The sequence below is a fragment of the Cynara cardunculus genome, assembly GCF_001531365.2.
Source record: "Cynara cardunculus var. scolymus isolate 2C chromosome LG 8, CcrdV1, whole genome shotgun sequence".
Lineage (NCBI taxonomy): Eukaryota > Viridiplantae > Streptophyta > Magnoliopsida > Asterales > Asteraceae > Cynara > Cynara cardunculus.
In genome coordinates this window covers 13,008,555-13,028,405 of record NC_037535.1, presented here as the reverse complement: position 1 = coordinate 13,028,405, position 19,851 = coordinate 13,008,555, and the positions used below count along the sequence as shown (strand labels likewise).

Here is a 19,851-nt window from a genome sequence, read left to right as displayed (position 1 = left end):
CTTTCTTCTACCTCCATTTCCTCTTTACGCTTCCTTAAACCTGTAAATCTCCTTTGACGAACAAATATACCTGCAACTTCCCCAAGCAATGGCCTCCTCCGCCTCCCACGAGTCAAACAACAATGACAGTCGAGTTCAATCCATCGACGCCGATAGCCGCGCCATCGTTTTCCTAGCAATGAAACCAAACAATCACGCCATTGAACTAAGAAACACACTATTCGACGACAGGTTTGCCGTCATGATTGAGTTCTTCAAGAACTGCATCCTACTACCAGCCCTGACCCTTGCGGACACCGGCGTACCACTAAAGTACGTCCAACAGTACTGGCAAACGTATGAGTTCCATCCTGACAGCCATGGAATAATGGGGGACATGGATGCCCCAAACGATATGATTTGCTCGCTCAAATTTCGCGGGCTAAAGTTTCTTGAGTTCTGTGCATTCCCACTCGACGGGAGCTTGGAATTGCCGAATATGACGAACCACCCACCACCGACGACATACTACGTTTCGTTAAGATGCTAGGCTACAATCGTGACCTACGCAACGTCTCCGACTTCAAACGCCAATTCCTCCCGCCAATGTAGAACATGTTCTTCTCCATCCTGAATAGGGCCCTCACATGCAAGCTAGGGTCATTGGACCAAGGGAACATCAATATCATGACGATCATGTATGGGCTGTTCTTCAACCTCAACCTTGATTACGCCTTTCTCATCTACAATGAGATCCACTCGGCGGTAGTCAAGAAATGCAAACTCCAAGCCGCTGGCAAGCCCTTATCTGTTCTTCTATTCCCTCGTTTCCTCGCCCTCTTCATTGGGGACGTAATGAGGAAACATGGTCTACCGGCTGAAGAGCCTTTCACTCCAGTCTACAAAATGCATGGCCATCGACCTACCCTATCGAAGGAGGGTTACACCATCAACCGCCCACTTTCAAGGACCATGCTCAATGTCATTCCATCGACATCTGAGATCCGCCAAACCTATGAACGCTCTATGCTGTCCCAGGAACTGAGGGCAGCTACCCCAGAGCGATTAGAGTCGTCCCAAGAACCAAGCGAGGGAGCACAAGAGGCATCTTCATCGGATGATGAAGATGATGATGATGATGCTACTCATCGTGCCTCCCCCAGCCCTACTCAAACAATTCCTCCACCCACTTCCCAAAGGGCAACCACCACCTCTACCCCTGGCGATCAAAGCCAAAGGGGTATTGAACAAGGACGACCCAGTCCAACCCCTACCCAAGCCAACCATCCAGAGGCCATTCTTCGGGCCTCTGGAGATGAATCAGCTGAGGAACCCCATATTCCATCACCCCTCTCCCAATTGAGAGGTGATGAAGAAATAAGGGCCCCTTCTGACATTGATACACCCCAAGATCGTTCAGAGCGATCTTCCTTTCCTGCACATCCCCCTTCGATATTTGATCTACCGAAGGGGACACACATTCGCTTCACTTACCCGGTCTCTGAAGCCGAGGAAGAGGAAGCCGATGCAACAACATCGCGAGATAGCTCCTCTCTTGAGGGCTATCAAGGACACGATGGAAGTCCTTCACGGCCTACATTTTCACAAGACAATGAAGGCGCCTCAGGAGTAGAGGCTCAACCTGCAGCATCTGTTGCTGCAGGGGTTACCCCCCATTGCCGATCTAGTCACAAAGGCCGAGTTCCAAGCCTTTGTCGACTCAGTTCTGCGGTCCTTGGAAGACCTTAAACTCATCATTCAAGGCATTGTTGACAACCCACCCTCAACCGATAACACCGACCTTCAACAATCCCTTGCCATCCTACACCGACATCTCTCCCAACTTGAAACCCAAACCAGAGACAATACAACACGTCTCCAAAAGCTCCAGCATCACCCAACACCACAACACCGCATCCTCCCTTGCCACCCAAAGAAACCAAATCTTCATCTACTCCATCGCCACCCTCACGGCCCATGCAACTGAGGCCGAAGAGAACCTTACCTACATAACCACCCAACTAAACACCATCCTCTAAAATCTTAACACCTTACCAACCACTATCATTTCCCAAATTCCTCCCCAAGCCCCACCTCAAACCACTTCATCAATCGATGAAGCCCTTGCCTCTCTTTCCCACCAAATGGCCACCACACAAACCACCCTCACCCAACTCCCTACCACAATCCTAGTCCCCTAGCCTACTCCACCCCCACCTCCCTCTGCAGTCCCATCTTTCGATGAAGCCTTCACCTCCTTCACTGCAGAGGTGAGAAATCTCATAGCCAACCTTCCCATTCCTCTATCTATATCCACCGCCACCTCCGTGCCACCACAAGCCTCATCATCAAGCACGGAGTTCACCACCAGAGCCGACCTAAGGGCTCTGTCCAAGGCACTTGTCTCATCCTTTAATGAGATAAGTGCCAAATTCGTCCATCGCGCTACTCAACCAACAAGGGTTCTCTCCCAGAACCTGGCTGATGAACAAAGGCGCACCACTTCTCTCCTTCACACGATGGAGGAGAGCCGAAGACAAGCAGCCCTGAAGGTGTATCTTACGTCCTTCAGGAAGGAGAAAAAGAAGAAGAGGAGCAGAGCTTCATGCTCCAGCAGCCGCCAACATAAGAGGCCACGACATGAGGACCCAGGCCCCGATGATCAAGGTCTTGGACCTCATGAGGGAGAGACACAGGCCACGACTGCTCAGCAAATGAAATCCGCTGCACCACCACCACCACCACCACCATCACAAACACAACCACCACCCCTCAACCGAAGGAACCCAAGCAAGGGAACCAGAGGCTCAGCCCTCTAAAGATGTACAAAATGTACATGTTCCCTTCGCTATTATCCAAGAACCCATCGTGTTGAGTTCCTCAACCGATGAAAATCCAACCTCCCCACCTTTTACTCTATCACCTACACCAAACCTACCCTTAACATCTTCACCAACCCCTCGCGCCACAGAACCCTTCACCATCTTATCCAATGAACCAGAACCAACAATAATCCAACCTTCCTCACCCCAACAATCTCAAACCCAAATAGAACCCCATGAACCATAAACCACCCATTCTGAACCTAATGAACCATAACCAACCCAACAAGAAACCATACATTCACCAACCCATACACAACCCTCAACCCAACCAACCATGGTGCAAGCGGATATTCCCTCTTCGTCTAGGCAACCTCCTCAGAGCCTAGTCGATGAAATTATTCAGAACATGGAGTCGCTGCGGAGACGTTTAGAGCTGCCACCCAGGGAACCCATAATGATGGTAAATATCCATCAATACTTGTATCACGACCGCGATGAAAGTTTGACCCTCAATCCTTCAATTCTATCGTCAGAGTCCATGGACCTCCTACACCATAGGTTTATTAGACAGACCACCCAAGCACCACAGGTTGTCTTCTCAAACGATAGGATAAGGAGGTTTATGGATCTAAAAGTGAGGACCTTTGCCAATAGAGCCATAAGATACATCGAGTACACAGTGGAGAGAACACATGGACAAATCAACGTGTTCAACGAAAATGTCCTCATCAACCTCAATCCCTATGACTTGATCGAACTTTATGCATACACGGCTCAGCGTTAGGATCATGGCATCAAATTTGGGATGGCGAACAAAGCGGTTGTGAAGACAATGGAGACCCTGGTAAACCATCAAGCCAAAAGTGATTTTGAAATTGCTCTTCACTTAGGCATCAAAAGACTCTCCTGCGCTCCATCAAATGAAGACTTTCCAGGCCTGCAGGAGAAAAGATCTGCCTCAGTCTTAACTCAACCCGAGCTTGGACTTGTTTACAAGAATGAGTTCGGGGTAAAGAAATTCTTCAGATTGACTGAAGCCTTCAAGTATTCAACCGATACACTTGAGTGGTTTCAGAAGGTCATCAGAAAAAGACTTGGTAGATCCCATGTGCCAAGAGAAGATGGGAATCAACTCATTCATGAGATATCAACAGTCATCGACTATCGAATACTGCTTCTACGCTTTAGGATATATCTCAAGGTAGATCATGATGAGTTGTAAATTTTTGCCTTAAAAATGATGTCTTTTGTTTCCAGTATTGTAAGAATTCATCATCCAATGGATATTTGGAATTTGATGTTTTTCTTTAGATTAGTCTCTGTTCTTCAATTTTGTTCATAGATTAGTTTATGTTCTTTCATTACTTAGGGGGAGATTGTTAGACCCCATAATCCATAAAGGGTAAAAGTAATGAAAAACAATAAGTGATGAAGAACAGAAGACCGATGAAGACATCAAGGCAGAATTGACTAAGTCTGGAGAACAACCAGAGGGTCGATGAACAACCAAAGATGCGATGGAAAGAGCATCTTCATCGCCCCTCTAGTCAACAACACTTAGAGTTTTCTTCAGCAATTCAACCAAAGGCATACGATGAAGATATGAAGATAAGGTTGATTCATCATCCCATGAAAGACAGTTGGATTTCAAGTTTATCTTAATATTAAAGCTTATCCATAGCTTAGATAAACATTATCTGTTAATAGAAGATTAGCTAAATAGTCTCACTAGATAGTTATCTTTTAATTAGCTTACTAGTATAAATAGGTGATTATGCCTATTGTATTAAATGTCGCTTTTACGTTTTTCTTATTAATAAAGTGAAACCTTTGACGCTCAAGATTGTTCTTTAATGTTCATAATTCATTCTTGAGTGTTCATCGCTTTGTTCATTAAAACACTATAATTTGGTTATTCTTAACTCAATTATTAGTGTTATTGAGAGATCTGGGATCAACATTCTTCAATCCAGGCCACCAATAAAATGGTTTTAAATCTTTATACATTTTTTTGGTACCAGGATGAATACCAGGATTTGTGGTTTTCATCCAAAATAATCTCCCAGATATTCCCATAGCGCGGTATCCAGATCCGTCCCTGAAAACACAAAATTCCCTTGTCGTTCTTTTTGAGGGTGGAGATAATTTTACCCATTTCTTCAAACTTGGAATTATCCTCTTTAGCTGCTTCTTCTTGACACTTTAAAATTTCACTGTGGAGATCTGGCAATAGGTTCATTCTCATTGCTACATCCTTGATCATACCACTTTTCCCTTTTCTGCTCAAAGCGTCTGCTACCACGTTGGCTTTCCTGAATGGTAGAGAATCTCACAGTCATAATCATTTACCAGCTCAATCCATCGTCGTTGACGCATGTTTACTCATTTTGACTAAACAAATGTTGGAGACTCTTGTGATCTGTAAAGATCTGACATTTTGTTCCCAACAAATAATGTCTCCAAATCTTCAGAGCAAAAATTATGGCTACAAGTTCCATGTTGTGCGTTGGATACTGCTTTTCATGATCTTTCAACTGTCTGGACGCATAAGAAATCACCTTTCCTCTCTGCATCAATACGCAACCCAAACCCAATTTTGAAGCATCACTATAGACCACGATGTCTTCAGATACCTCAAGCAATGACAACATCGGAGCACAGCAAAGACGATATTTCAGTAACTGGAAAGCTCTTTGCTGATCCTCTTCCCACTGAAATTTGATGTTCTTCCGAGTCATGTTAGTTAATGGTATAGTGATTCTGGAGAAATCCTGAATAAATTTCTGATAGTAGTTTGCTAACCCCACGAAACTACGGACTTCAGAAAGAGTTCTCGGCAAATCCCATTTTTCTACAACTTCAATCTTAGTAGGATCCACTTTCACTCCTGCCTCAGATATGACATGACCCAGAAATTGAGCTTCTCTTGACCAGAATTCACACTTGGACAATTTTGTATACAACTTTTCTATCTTTAGCAGTTCAAGGATTAGACAAAGGTGTTCAACATGTTCTTCTTCAGATTTCGAGTATATAAGAATATCATTGATAAACACAATAACAAATTTATCGAGATATTTACTATATACCCGGTTCATTAGATCCATGAAAGCTGCAGGAGCATTGGTTAAACCAAAAGGCATAACCAAAAATTTGTGATGTCCGTATCTGGTCCAGAAAGCAGTTTTAGCAACATCTTCATCCCTGACTTTCAACTAATGGTATCCTGACCGTATATCAATTTTGGAAAAGTAACTGGCTCCCACCAGTTGATCAAATAAATCATCGATTCTTGGTAAATAATTATTTTTTATCGTCAGCTTATTCAACTACCGGTAATCAATGCACATCTGCATCGATTCATCTTTCTTTTTGACAAACAGAACTGGAGCACCCCAAGGTGAAGTACTCGATCTGATAAAATCTTTGTCAAGAAAATCTTTCAACTGAGTGACCAACTCTTTCAGTTCTGACGGCGCCAACCGATACGGTACTCTAGCCATTGATGTTGCCCCAGGTACTAGATCAATTCTGAACTCAATAGATCTATCAGACGGTAAAGCAGTCAAATGTTCCAGAAAAACTTCTGGTTTATCACAGACAACCAGAACCGACTCTTTCTTACCTTTCTTTTTCTTTGAATCGATCACATAGGCCAGATACCCATGACATCCGATCACCATAAATAACAATTGGCCCTCTCTCTGGAAAATTAATACTGATCATTTTCTTGTTACACAAGATACTGTCCTGATTCTCTTCCAACCAATCCATTCCCACCACAACATCGAATTCTTTCATCAGCATAGGAAATAGACGAATCGGCAATTCACACCCCTCAATTTCAATCATACAGTTATTAAACACATATGTAACAAATACTTGACTATTAGCGGTATCAACCACTAATATGCTGTCAAGGGGAACATAATTCATACATGCACATTTATAAAATGATGGTGATATGAAAAAAAAGTTCGCACCAGAATCAAGTAGCACTTTAGCATATATGGAATTAACAAGAAAAGTATCTGTTACTACATCTGGCGTTGTTTCAGCCTCACTTTTCGTCATCTAAAAAGATCAGCCCCGTGCCCCTCCATGTCCTCCTCTTGGTATGTTCGGCCTTCCACGAGTACTTGGGGTATTCCCTCTCATAATCAATCGTGGGGCTCTCAACTGCAGGCAATTCGGTCGGATGTAATCGGGTGAAATACACTGGAAACATCTTTTCGATATAGGACAATCCTTTGACAAATGACCCAACTCACCGCACCGATAACACTTTTTTGGTACAAGTTGACAGTTACCTTGATGCACTTGATGACATCGAAGACAAGCTCTAACGGTAGATTATTGAACAAGTCGGTTATCCAATTTTACAAACTTGGGTCTTCGACAAGCGGCTGAAGACCCTTACTATTTCTGTTTCTCCACCACTTTCTCTTCTCCCTACCGATTCTTGTTTTTCTCTGTTGTTTTAGAAGCATCCACAACTAAGGGGAATGTGGGAGGATTCATTGCTATTACAAACTCTCTGGTAGAGAGGCTTCAAACCCCAGATGTACCTTTCCACTTTTCTTGACTTAGAGGAAATGTAATGTTCCGCAAACCAAAAATGTTAAATAAAATTTTCTGTATATTCCCGTACGGATCGGTTGCCCTGCTTCATCTTTAAGAAATCCTCTTTCATCTGCCTCACTGCTGTCTTGGGACAGGATTGTTCTATAAATCTGTTTACAAATTCTCCCCACGACATGGATCATAGAATATCAGGCTTGTCCAATGATTCTACATCCCACCAGTATAAGGCGTTAGATTTTAACATAGAAACAACAAAAATAACCTTGTATTCCTCAGAGCATTTACTGGTATTAAATACTGATTCAATCTCTTTTACCCAGCACATTGCCTTCACCGGATCCTTTTCTCTTGAGAATGTTGGGGGTATACATTTTAAAAACATTTTTATGTCTCTCCCTTTGCTACTTGTTGCATGAAGTGGAGGATTTATCCCAACTTGTTCAGTTTCAACTCTGGCCGGTAATCCCAAAATAGATACCAGAGTTTCCCTCAACTTACCCAATTATTCATCCAGAACATCCCGAGTAATATATTCTGGTTGAGGTACCTATTCTTGATTAATATTCCCCGAAATAGATTCTTCTTGATCCGGGTGAATCTCAGTCTGACTAGTTCAACGTCTGGCCTGACTTCTCACTCAACCTTGGCCTCTGCCTCTGATTCTTCTCTGCCTCGACTTTCAGAAACATTAGTTGAAGCATTATCAGGAGAATCCTCTCTATCTTCTGGATTGGGGCGGGTGACCCTTTTATATCTTCTTGATCGACTTGCCATCTGCAGATATTTAATATTAAATATCACGTATTCAGATTCCAAAATATAATAAGGTATCTGAGTACAGATAGGTACCTGTAAATTCATAATTACATTGTCCATTTGTAATTCGGATTTACCTTGCATACTATCCTCTTTAACACCATCATATTTATTCCAGTGGTACTATCTACGTCCGGGACCCCTTAATATGCATAATAAAACAGTTTAAGTCTAGGCATCATGCTTTAAATACCTAAATCCCTTAAACTCAGGCTCTGATACCACTTCTGTAACACCCAAAACTTCAAATTTACAATTCAAAAATTCGAAAAGAATATCCTTGCACTATCACATCTATAAGAACATGTATTATCAAAATATGTCAGTCAACAGGTTGGTCTTCAAACATCAGATAAGCACATTATGAAAATAATCATATTTTCCCCTTCCCCTTAATATCCTGAGACCCATCTGTTCCTGCAATACATATTTTAAAAACACAAAATGAGGGTTAGACTAGAAGGTCTAGTGAGATACCCTTGTTTTGCAATTACACGGTGAAAATCACCAGAACCTGTTTGAAATCCACATTTAAAATAACCAACCACTTTATATCAAATATAACTTCAATAAACAAAACTGCAAGTTATAAAATAATCTTACCACATAAGAAGATTAACCACCCAGGTTCTCACAGACATCTGAAATACAACTCTCAAGCTCACCAGTCACAACTGATTCCATGCTTATGGTCTCAATCCCCACGGTTATAAAATAATAAGAATAAATAACAACCACTAGAGTTTTTGGTTATTATCAAAAGCCTTTAATTTAAATTTAAGTAAGAACTGATAAAATAATAACCGACGACCCTCCGGGTTTTATTTCAAATCACTACTCTTTGAAATACTCAGAATATGATACCTTAAAATCATTTGAAATCATGAAAATTAATGCCTCTGGCTATAAGCCATTTTACCCTTCTCAATAACATCAATGTTATCATTTCAATAAGAACAATATTTTCTAAGTCATCAAGTCACAGAGAAATGTTGATTTAGAATTATCGCATCTTATGGATATAATAACAAGAGTTACAATAATTAACACACCCACAAATGTCACCCTTATATCCATATGTACACCTCTCCTTGACATTCCACCCTTATCCCATGGTACATCTCTCCTTGATATATCACCCTTGTTTTCTCATCAAAACATGGTTTCATACCATAACAGACTTATGTCACCACGTCTTGAAGAAACATTCAAAACATAGTTTCATACCAGAAAAGACTTATGTCACCACGTCTGGAAGAAACATCCAAAACATAGTTTCATACCAGAACAGACTTATGTCACAACATCTCGAAGAAACATTTAAAATATGTTCCATACCAGAACATACTTATGTCATCATGTCTGGAAAAAACATTTGATAAATCAAAACATGGTTTCATACCAGAATAGACTTATGTCACCACGTCTGGAAGAAACCTAGTTCCATACCAGAACAGACTTATGTCACCACGTCTGAAAGGAACATTTCTCAAATCCGTATTCCTTTCAAAACAGACTTATGTCACATACACATCTTGAAAGAAAACATAGTATATTTTCTCGGTTCACATATCTCATTTAAAAGATACAATATACCTTTTCATAATATAAAACAGTTTAAAACTGTTTAAACAATATTTGTGAAATACCATCATTAAATAACACAAGTTTTTGGGTAAAATTTCCTTCATAAACCAATATTATGGCCGATGAACCCTCCTCATCGGTCAACCCTATCCGGAGAATACTATCTGGACAACACTTGAAAAGGGTAAACATGCTCATCGATCATACCCTATCCGGATACACCCTCATCGGACAACACATTGCCTAGATACGTCCTCACCGGTCAACACTTAACAAAGTTAAAGGGTTAAAGCTTTGTCCGATGAGCATCCTCGCCGGACAAGGCTTGTCCAATAACCAACTCAAATCGGTTAAAGCTTAGGAGTCTTAAACATAAAAACTCATAACACTTTGGGCAATGAATATTTATCCTGACAACACTATGTCCGGTTAAGAGTCCTTGTCGGACAAGGCTATGTCCGATAAGAGACCTCATCGATCAACACTTAAAGTCATCAAACTCTTCATCGACCAAGGCTTAGCTGGTGAGGAGCCATCATCAGACAACATATTTTCCTATTACAAAACCTCATCGGACAATAAAGTTTATAAGAACACATATAGCCAAATTCATTCAACAACAACAATTTGTATGTAAAACCAGTACCATGAAAGATTAAATGAGTTGTTTGCATGTAATAAAACTCACCTTTCAAGTTCTTAATTTGAGAGAAGAGAAAATAGCACTTTGAATCTGTTTTCATGATTTTTAGACTTCCAAAATTAGCAAGCAACACATAGATTTCTCTCAACTTTCTAAAAATGGCAGAAAGCCTAACTTTCCAATCTCTCCTCATTTATATACCCTTCCTTAAAAGGGAAGACGGTTGAAGGAGTATTTTATGCATTTGAACATGCATACACATTTCATGCAGATACATGCACCCCATATGAAATAATTCCTGCCTTTAAAACTCCCATGCATGCATAATAAAAATTTGCGCACACACACACCCCCCATATAAACCATATGATAAACCCATGCATACCCATGCATAGATATAACTTTTCATGCATAATACATATACATGCTTTCCATGCATGAAAAATATACACACACTCACATATTAATTTCATGTAAGCATGTATCCACATGATCAATTATAGCAATTAATCAGATATTCACGTGATCATATAATCAGGTAATCACATAACAATGACCTTAGGTGCATAATCAAGACTCAGTTATCACAATGAGACAAAGCCTATGCATGTATTATGTTGAGCCTGTTGGTCCAATTCTGTCAATATTTTAACTTTGTCATACAAAGTCTCTGTATATATTATATAGAGCCTCTATACCTTGAACTGTAGCATAAGTATATCTTATCATCTTTGATCTAAGCATAGTTTAAGGGGGAGGAAAACATATTTCTTCATTGTAGGGGGAGTTTTGGATCTCCAAGAATACAGAGCCTCTATATGTACAATACAGAGCTTCAACCTCATCAAATCACTTTATGAAGGTGTAGACTCTGCATAGTCCAACCATGAGTCTCTATATTTTCTCTACAGGTATGTTTCTATCTCATATCTTCAAAACCCTACTCTGGTCTCATCCCTTGATTTTCTAGAAAACACATAAAGTTTCTTGTACAGAGGCTTTGTACATATTATACAGAGCTTCTGTCCCAAGAAACTTGGTTTAATGTACTTTGGTCTTCTTGAAAACTTAAGTTTCTCATACAGAGCCTCTGTATTTACTACTGTCCCAAGAAACTTGATCCCAATATTTGGTTTTTCTGAAACTTAAGTTTCTCGTACACAGCCTCTGTACTATACAAAGCTTATGTCCCAAGAAACTTGGTTCAAATGTTCTTTGATTTTCTTGAAAACTCAAGTTTCTAATACGGCCAACACTTTCTCCAGCCTCCTCCTTCTCCAACCACCACCATCTTTGGCCCTCGTACCTTTTCTCAGCCCACTAGTAACCCACCACATACCTCTCCCATCTCATTAAATCAAGATACACATGATGATCCCTAGAAGGATCTCTACTCAAAAGGATACAAATTGCTAAAAAGAAAATAAACCATTGAAGCATGGTTAAAAGTTTAAACCTACAAAAATATCCATCAAGATTTATAACTAAAAACTAACATATTTCAGATTTTACTAAAGGACGTGGGTTTCCCGAGAGGAGATGGTGATTGACAGTTAAATCCACAAATACACATTGAATCGATTAAATCTTGAACACAAACACAAAACCACACTATTTTTTTTTCAAAATCGAGCTTTGAATTAGTTCAAAATCCATTGGCTATCGAGCTATAAATCAATTGTAAATAGAGCTCTAATTCAAATTAGTCAGTCTCATCAAAGTCTAGAACACCCATTGAAATAAATACAATGGGAAAGGTGTTGCTAGGTGGTGGCAAAGGGGGAGCTTATGAGAAAGAAGAAATAGACAATGATGTTCCACGGTCAGAATAGGGAAAATGATTGAGATACAATAGCAATTTAGAGATTGATGGTGATGAGGAAGAGAGACGAGAGAAGATGTGTTACAGTTTCTGCGAGAGGGAAATGAAAAACGGAAGTAAGTAGTACCACGAGTAATTCTTACTTGAAAATGATCGAAACAATGGAACCCTTTTTTTCCTGCCACTCATATCAAATTGGAGCTTCACCTCTGTTGGCATCAGAAAGAACTCTCTGGTGAGCCTCGTCATCTCCAATAATAGTTTCATAGTGAGGCCATAATCTACCACCTAATAAATCCCTAATTCTCACAGGTATTCACGATCTTCTCGCAAATCTCTGCCTTACAAGATCCAACACCACCCCCGCCATCCATGTTACTGATACCTTTAAGTGAGATAACCTGAATCTCGTTGCAAAGTTTATTGTATGACACCTTGGGTCGCTCGTAATCATCACAGACGAAGCTGTTTTTAATCAATGCACTCTCATCCCCTTTCAAGGATATTGGAGCTATAGGCTTTCGATACTCAATTTGTGTGTAGATTACTAAAAGAAGAATATATTTTGCAGGTTTCGAGGGCTTGACATGGCTTATATTTGTACCAGCAATTCCAAAAAATGGGTCAGAGTTAGAGATGATATAAAGGACAGGAGGAAATGGTGGGGACCCAATCCTTACAAAAACTGAAAGCACAGTGATGATGCATGTAATTATTTTGTTTGGGGGACTCAATCCACAGTTTCTATATAAGCACATGGACGAAATTTGTAATTTACTCATTAATAAAATGCAATTTTATTATTTATAATTGTTTTTATAAATTGTCTATCAAGAATGGAATTTAATTCTATTCCAAATCCTACAAACCAAACATACCAAATACTTCAAATTCTTCCACAAAAATCCAAATACTAAAGGGGGTTTGGATGGAAAGAATGTTTTTGAGGAATTAGATTTTGTGGAAGGATTTGGAATGGGAAGAGCATCTGAGGGGGTGTTTGATTTGCCTAATGAAATTTGACGGAATCGGAATCCATGGAAGGAATTTGACTTTGAAGGAATTGAAATGGAATTTGACAACATATTTGGTTGGTAGGAATTGGAATTGAATCTTTCAAAAGAATTAGAATATCAATGTTTGTTTGGTAGAATGTAGCTTCGTAATTCGAATGAAATAACAATAAATGACCAAAATACCCCTTTATTACATTTTCAAAACTTTGTGCTTAAATTATAATTATAATTATAATATTAATTGGTGGGGTCAGGTGGTGCCTTTGAGGAACATGGTAGTGTTGTGGTGGTAGTAAGGGTGGTGCTTGTGACGAAGATGGTAGTGTCGATGTTGGGGCAAGGTAAGGTAGGTTGTGACAGTGATAGCAGTGGCATGGTGGTGGGGGTGTGGGGTAGAGGTGGACCTAGAAATTTTTTCAAGTGGTTACATCATTTGACTATAGGAAACGAAGATATGGATATTTTCACAGAATTATTATTGGTTTACTGGTTGGTTTCTTGTTTTTTGTATATGAGGTCTTGTGTTGGAGTCTTCTATTACAATTTTTTATGAAATATAGTAAATTTGGAATTAAAAGCAAAGAATTAAGAAAATAGCGTAAACAGTATTTGAACCGCACCCAGGGTACCCTATAATTTTTTACACTATAGAGGAACGAAGTGATGTGATGGCATATGCTATCGAGTGGGTCGCCCCCTGGTATGGATAGGGTAGGGTAGGGTAGGGGTGGGGATGTGAATGTGACAAATACATAGTAGCATAGTCGTGATGGCGGTAGGGTAGGGTGGGTGGTGGCTGTGGCGGTGAATGGTAGTGACGTGGTAACAGTAGGTTGGGGGTTAATGGTGTTGGTTAAATTGGATTCCAAGGTAATTTTGTCGTTTAAATACAAAATATGTTACATATGTCAAGAAATAGAATTCATTTCATCAACTTACATGAAAGAATGATGAAATGATTTATATGTGAAATTCAAAAGAATCGAAAGAATTTCATCCATTTTAAAAAATTAACAGAAGCAAAAAAATTGAAATTGTCAAAAGAATAATACAGGATTCGAACTCACTGAAATTCCATGCACCCCATGAACTATACATAACCAAAGTGTAAAACAATTCTACAACAACTTTTGTTCGTGGATCGTGGAAATACTATAATAACCAAGGTTCTGTGAACCATTTTTGTATACTCCGACTCAAAACTCTTTATTACTATATTATTATTATTATTTGTTTGTAAGTAGAAACTTGTTGAAAACATCGTACCAACAACTCAATAAATAATTGAAGTCATAAATTTGATACACCATCAATGCCTAAAACATTTCTTCTTCTTTTTTGTATATTTTGTTTCTGTATCTATTATTTGCTTGACTGAATCACCCGTCTGAATGCCAGCTCTCCGCATCCGATGGCAATGGTGATTTCATGGATTCTTCTTCATCACTTCCGGTTGTTTTCTCTCTCTGTGCTGATGACTTTTTGACTTTTTCTTTTCTCTTCGCCTCTTCTTCTTTTTCACCTCCTCTGGATGATGTTTCGTTTTTGGGTAATTTCTTCGTGTCTTGTGCACCACTGCTGAATGATTGTTTGTTGCTGCTTTCGTCTTCTTTCGGTGGTTTCTTGGACTCTTGCTCATCACTGCTGAATGATTGTTTGTTGCTGCTTCTTTCTTCTTCTTTTTTGGGTGGTGTTTTTGTTGTCTCTAATTCTTGGTCGCTGTGAGATGGTTCCTGTTTTATAGGATCTTCTTCTTTGGCTGCTATTTCTTTACTCTCTTCTTCTCTGGATCCTTTCTTCTTTTCATCTTCTTCCCCTGCAGAAGAATATGACTCCTTGCTTTCCACCATTTTTGCTGGTGATTCCACAACTTTTTCAGTCATTTCGTTTTTGTTGGGTGGTGGCTCTAATTCAGACCCATCTTTGACTGATGGCTCAGTTTTTGTGGGTGATTCCGTTTTATTGCTATCTTCTTTACTTGTATTCTTCTCTTTAGAATCTGGCTTGCCTTCGACTTCTAATGGCCCAAGCTTCGCTTCAGCATCCTTGATCAAATATGTCAAAGCTCTTGCATCCCGTGCTCTTGCCAACTTTTCGGTATTCGATAGCTGTCACGTAACCATGTTTTTAGGTCATGTTTGGCAAACTAACAAGCAAACCGACAAACTAGTTGATAAGCTAAATGACAACGTAAAATAATCTGAAAACTAGAAAGTTTTTAGTGCTTTACATAAAATGTAAGAGTCATAATTGTAAAAAGATGATAAAACTATCGAGCTTAATGACATTGTTATCTGAAGTAGTTTTTCAAAAAAATCTAGCTTATGGGTTAGAAAAAGAATGGTGATTTGAAAAAATATGGTTGTCAAACAGCGTCTTAGATCTTTCTCATCTATATAGAACTAAAAGTCATAATCTTGTTGATGAGAAGAGAATAGTAACTCACATTTAGGATTTGTTCCACTCTATGTTTGAGATCTTCATCAGTTGCTTCTTTATGTGCGGCTCGAATAATATACCGCAAGTGGGAAGAGAGATCGTCGGCATTGTGTTGTTGGACATTGCACCGCGGTATACTAGACTGGCAGCCGACCGTATAAAATGCACAATTTACAAGCTTCATTGGACAAATAGTTACACAATGCCTGTCCATCTCGCGCCTCATAACAAAATCTGAGCATTTCTGTTCACATGGAAGTATCATGAACGGACAAACCGCTTCATGATGCTCCTTCTGAGCAGCACAATACCTAGTTGTACATCCCTCATTCATGCAATCCAAAGGTCTAAACTTGCATTCGGATCTATGCGCAGCAACTTCTTCCTCAGAGCTACACACCATATTACAATGAAATGCATTCTTGTAATCAACATTCTTAAGCAACATTGATGAAACACATTCTCTTCGAGGAAGTAACCAGAAACCGTTAATTTCCATTTCCTGTACAAAATCATCAATCCTGTCTTCTCTTCGATCGCTTAAAACCCACTCAGAAACCCGGCTAAACATATTTCTTTTAGAAGCAGCAAAATCATCAATGAGGCTAATGATTATATCGTAAGGGTGTTCAGATATTTCTATGCCGGAGGCATTTTCATTCAGTAAGAATTCAGCTACATAACTCTCGCTTCTTTGTGTTAGATAATCAGCCATCTCTTTTCTCATATCAGCAGCTATTGAACCAGCACTCTTGAAAATGCCACCGGTTGTGTTGTCAACACAGGCTGAGGCTAATCCTGGGAGGAGTTCTTGGGCTATCTTGTAGACAACTTCAGTGTCACAGAGTCCACATTCATAGCTTTTAGGACTGACTTTTGTTTCATCAGTTTCCTGAGATTTGGTTTCTACCTCTGCTGCTACAGGAGGCTCCATGAATGGTTCAAGTTTTTCCAGATAAACTGTGTCAAACCAACAAAAGATTTTTCAGTACTCTATGAGATTTAAGTCTCCAATTCGTTACCGACAACAAGATATGAATGTGTCAAAATTTGAACACACATCGTGTGTGAAAATATGCTGAACCCCATTAGTTTACTCTCCTTATGAACATCTATGCATTTGACTCGAGTGATTGATGCTATCATAATATACAGTACATGCAAAAACTAAACACATAATTGTGCTTAAATCCAATCATGCTTTGACATTTACTTCTTTACATTGTCACATAAAACTTTTTTCACGTAATTTCTAAATATAGGATTTGTGGATTTTCAAGTAATGAAAAATATCCCTGTCCCTATTTCCGTGTTCATATCTTTGCAGTCAATAATTCAAGAATATAGTCGAAGCCACACCATAAGGATGCTAATGCGAAAATCAGTGAGGAACATTAGGCACAGGATTTTTATATCAAATTCAGAGTGCGTAGCCATACTAAAGGGAATCCATTATGATCATGTTGTCGAGAAAAAGTCAAGCTTTTCATTACAAAATGAGCATCTTAAAAGATCTGCACGAACAAGAAATTAGATTGCAAGAACTCATTGATGAACAGTCAAAATTATAAACGCCATTCTTTCTTATGATACAAGTTTTTTCATTAGAAGCCAAAGGAGTCACAACTTCAAAATAGAAAAGGGGGAAAATTGCATTTTCGTCCCCACTTGCTCAACTATTCAAGCTTAGTCAAATGTCTGTCATACGATTTGCAATCACAAAATTATAGAATCTTATGGACCAAAATTATTACCATCAACAATTTGCAACAGATAAACGAGTAATCTAGCTTGCAAATATACTGGCAACACAACAAACAGAAACTACTATAATTAACATGTGGACAACAAACAAAATGCTGCAACGTCCCCAAATAGAAACTACTCCAATTTCGTTTTCCTAAGAAAGTACATTGGGATGTCCAATATAGAATATTGCAGTTTCCAAGTGCCAAAGATTACAGTGAGACACATAAATGCATAATACAAATGACTAATGCGCATGGAACCCACAATTCGTCTCCAAATAATTTTTCCTATGCATAAAATGTCGCTAATTCACAAAGATCGTTTCATGTTTAACTACACTAAATCTAAAATTTTAAAGAAAGAAACCAGATTCAACCAGTATTCAAGTACTCAAAACCTAAAACTCGCAATGAAAAATCATCATTTGAAAATCAGATGATTTAGATCTCGTGACAACTTAAAATATTACAAGAATTCAACAATTAAATCAGTAATAACACACAGATGACGCACAAAAATGTAGATACAGCGAAATTCCAATTACCTCGAACTTACGTCCGAAATCAAGAATCTGATCTAATACGGATAACAATGGAGATTCAAAAAACACAGATTCATGATCTCAAACAAAAATCACTATTTTCCCTGGGGAAAAGAGAAAGGAGAAAAGTCGTACCTCACAAATCACATGTACGTGACAGCCATTAACGCTCCACAATTAAAGAAGTAAGAAGAAACTAAAAGGTGAGCCGAATTTGGGGAGAGTTGCCATTTATATGAATCTGGCGCTTATGGTGTTCAACTTATCTGACTGTTTCTCCTCTGGTTTGTGCCTCCCCCTTCGTATGACACTTTCGCACCATCTTGTTTGTAATGACAAATATACCCTTCGCTTTTTGTTTCGGGTTAAGTTGAAAAAAATGTAACAAACTCTCTCTCAATATTAATTTCATTTATTAAAAAACCCTCCTAAACCAAAATTGTTGTAATCTACATACACATGTTAATTTAGATATTAAGAGGCAGTTTACCAAACGTTTATTCTGGTAATTGAATACCAAGTCACATTACCTTATCTGATGAATATGGTAAATACCAATAATCTTACCCGGTAAGAGCGAGACAAGGATCAAGAGTCTTACCCAGTAAGTGAAGACGACGACTCTTACCACGGTAAGCGCTTACCGGGTAAATTGTTGCATACGATGCCGTTTTTGTGGACTAAAATTTTACCCGGTAAATAAATGATAGTGTTAAATTTTACCGATAAGCGCTTACCGGATAAGTGTTTGGTAAACGGCCCCTAAGTTTATCCATACAAGATTTAATGGAAAAAACAATCAAATAATCTCTCATATTGCCCGTTTTGTTTGGTTGGTTGTTAATCTCAAGTCCCATGGAATTAGCCATGGTGTATGTAAACTGATCCAAATATTCACGGTTATATAAAAATCCATAAATCAAGACTGTAACAGTTTGAAATTAACCATGGAATTCATTTTAATGCGAAATAAGTATATAACTAGATTTAAAGTTATAGAATATGAATTTTATATCTAACTACGGATAGTAAATATATTTATGAAATGTGTTGAATCGAATTTTGGATGAAATAACATCAAGGAGAGTGAATATGGTCAAAAAGTTAAGAAGGGGAAGAAATAAAGAAAGTGAAAAATATGTGTTTTTCTCGGTTTTAAATGTGACACATGTTAATATCGTCATAATGCATTTTTATGGTACAGTCATACATGATAGGCTTCGTTTCAGTAATGAGATATTTTCTTGCACGTGGTTTTCAATTGTGAAATATAATCCATTAGAGTTTGGAATTGTAAAACATGCTAATTTTCAACATGTTTTTTGTTAAATTTCTTTCCGCCACTATTGTGGTTTTAAGGGTGTTACAGAGTTTTATTATGACAACTGTGTTTACGGGATTTATGAGTGCAACGTTTAAACACAAATAATTCGAGCCAACAGAACATGAAACATTCATATAAATTGATTATTTGAGGTCGTATTCACACTTATAATGTTTTTAGCCAATCAATTACAAAGATTAAGAAGCTAGTTGCATACTGAACGATCGAGGTGAACATTGAAAATGAGCTTTGAAATTGTTTGTAATTCAAAGTATAATCCTAAGGAATCCACTTAAGGGAGATGAATAAGGAGAAATAGAGCATAAGGTTACTAAACTGGTGCGAAACAAGCATAAAGATTTTGTGGAATTTTCTCTACTAGTGCCATGTATCACTATAGGACCTCAAAATGATCTAACCAAGTAATGTAATCAATATAAACAGCCATGAATCAAGATAAGAACACAAATTGGGTTTAGAAGTCATTTGTCATTGATATTCAAATGGTTACAAGTTTACCGAAAGA

General features: G+C 38.7%; 2 protein-coding genes across 2 annotated transcripts in view; one reads left to right on the top strand and one right to left on the bottom strand.

The window, feature by feature from the left end:
* LOC112516194 (ribosomal L1 domain-containing protein CG13096-like) overlaps positions 1 to 4,830 on the top strand; it is a 27,393-nt gene extending 22,563 nt beyond the window's left edge. The window contains exon 2 of the mRNA XM_025123215.1: positions 4,826 to 4,830. Coding sequence (XP_024978983.1) covers positions 4,826 to 4,830 — 5 coding nt within the window. The remainder of the gene's footprint in view (positions 1 to 4,825) is intronic.
* A 9,686-nt stretch (positions 4,831 to 14,516) lies between these two features.
* On the bottom strand, positions 14,517 to 18,260 carry LOC112516947. The gene is made up of 3 exons (XM_025124208.1): positions 18,137 to 18,260; positions 15,719 to 16,671; positions 14,517 to 15,380 (listed from the first exon to the last, which is right to left on the bottom strand). Exons 2-3 carry the CDS (start codon positions 16,643 to 16,645, stop codon positions 14,652 to 14,654), a joined length of 1,656 nt encoding a protein of 551 aa, XP_024979976.1. The 5' UTR covers positions 16,646 to 16,671; positions 18,137 to 18,260; the 3' UTR covers positions 14,517 to 14,651.
* Between the last annotated feature and the right edge of the window lie 1,591 nt (positions 18,261 to 19,851).

Bases quoted from the DNA above. Each gene is read 5' to 3' on its own strand.
- LOC112516947 (XM_025124208.1), bottom strand. From the start codon at position 16,645: ATGGAGCCTCCTGTAGCAGCAGAGGTAGAAACCAAATCTCAGGAAACT. The intron at 15,381-15,718 runs GTGAGTTACTAT...GTTACGTGACAG, and splicing joins GAGTGGAACAAATCCTAAAT to CTATCGAATACCGAAAAGTT.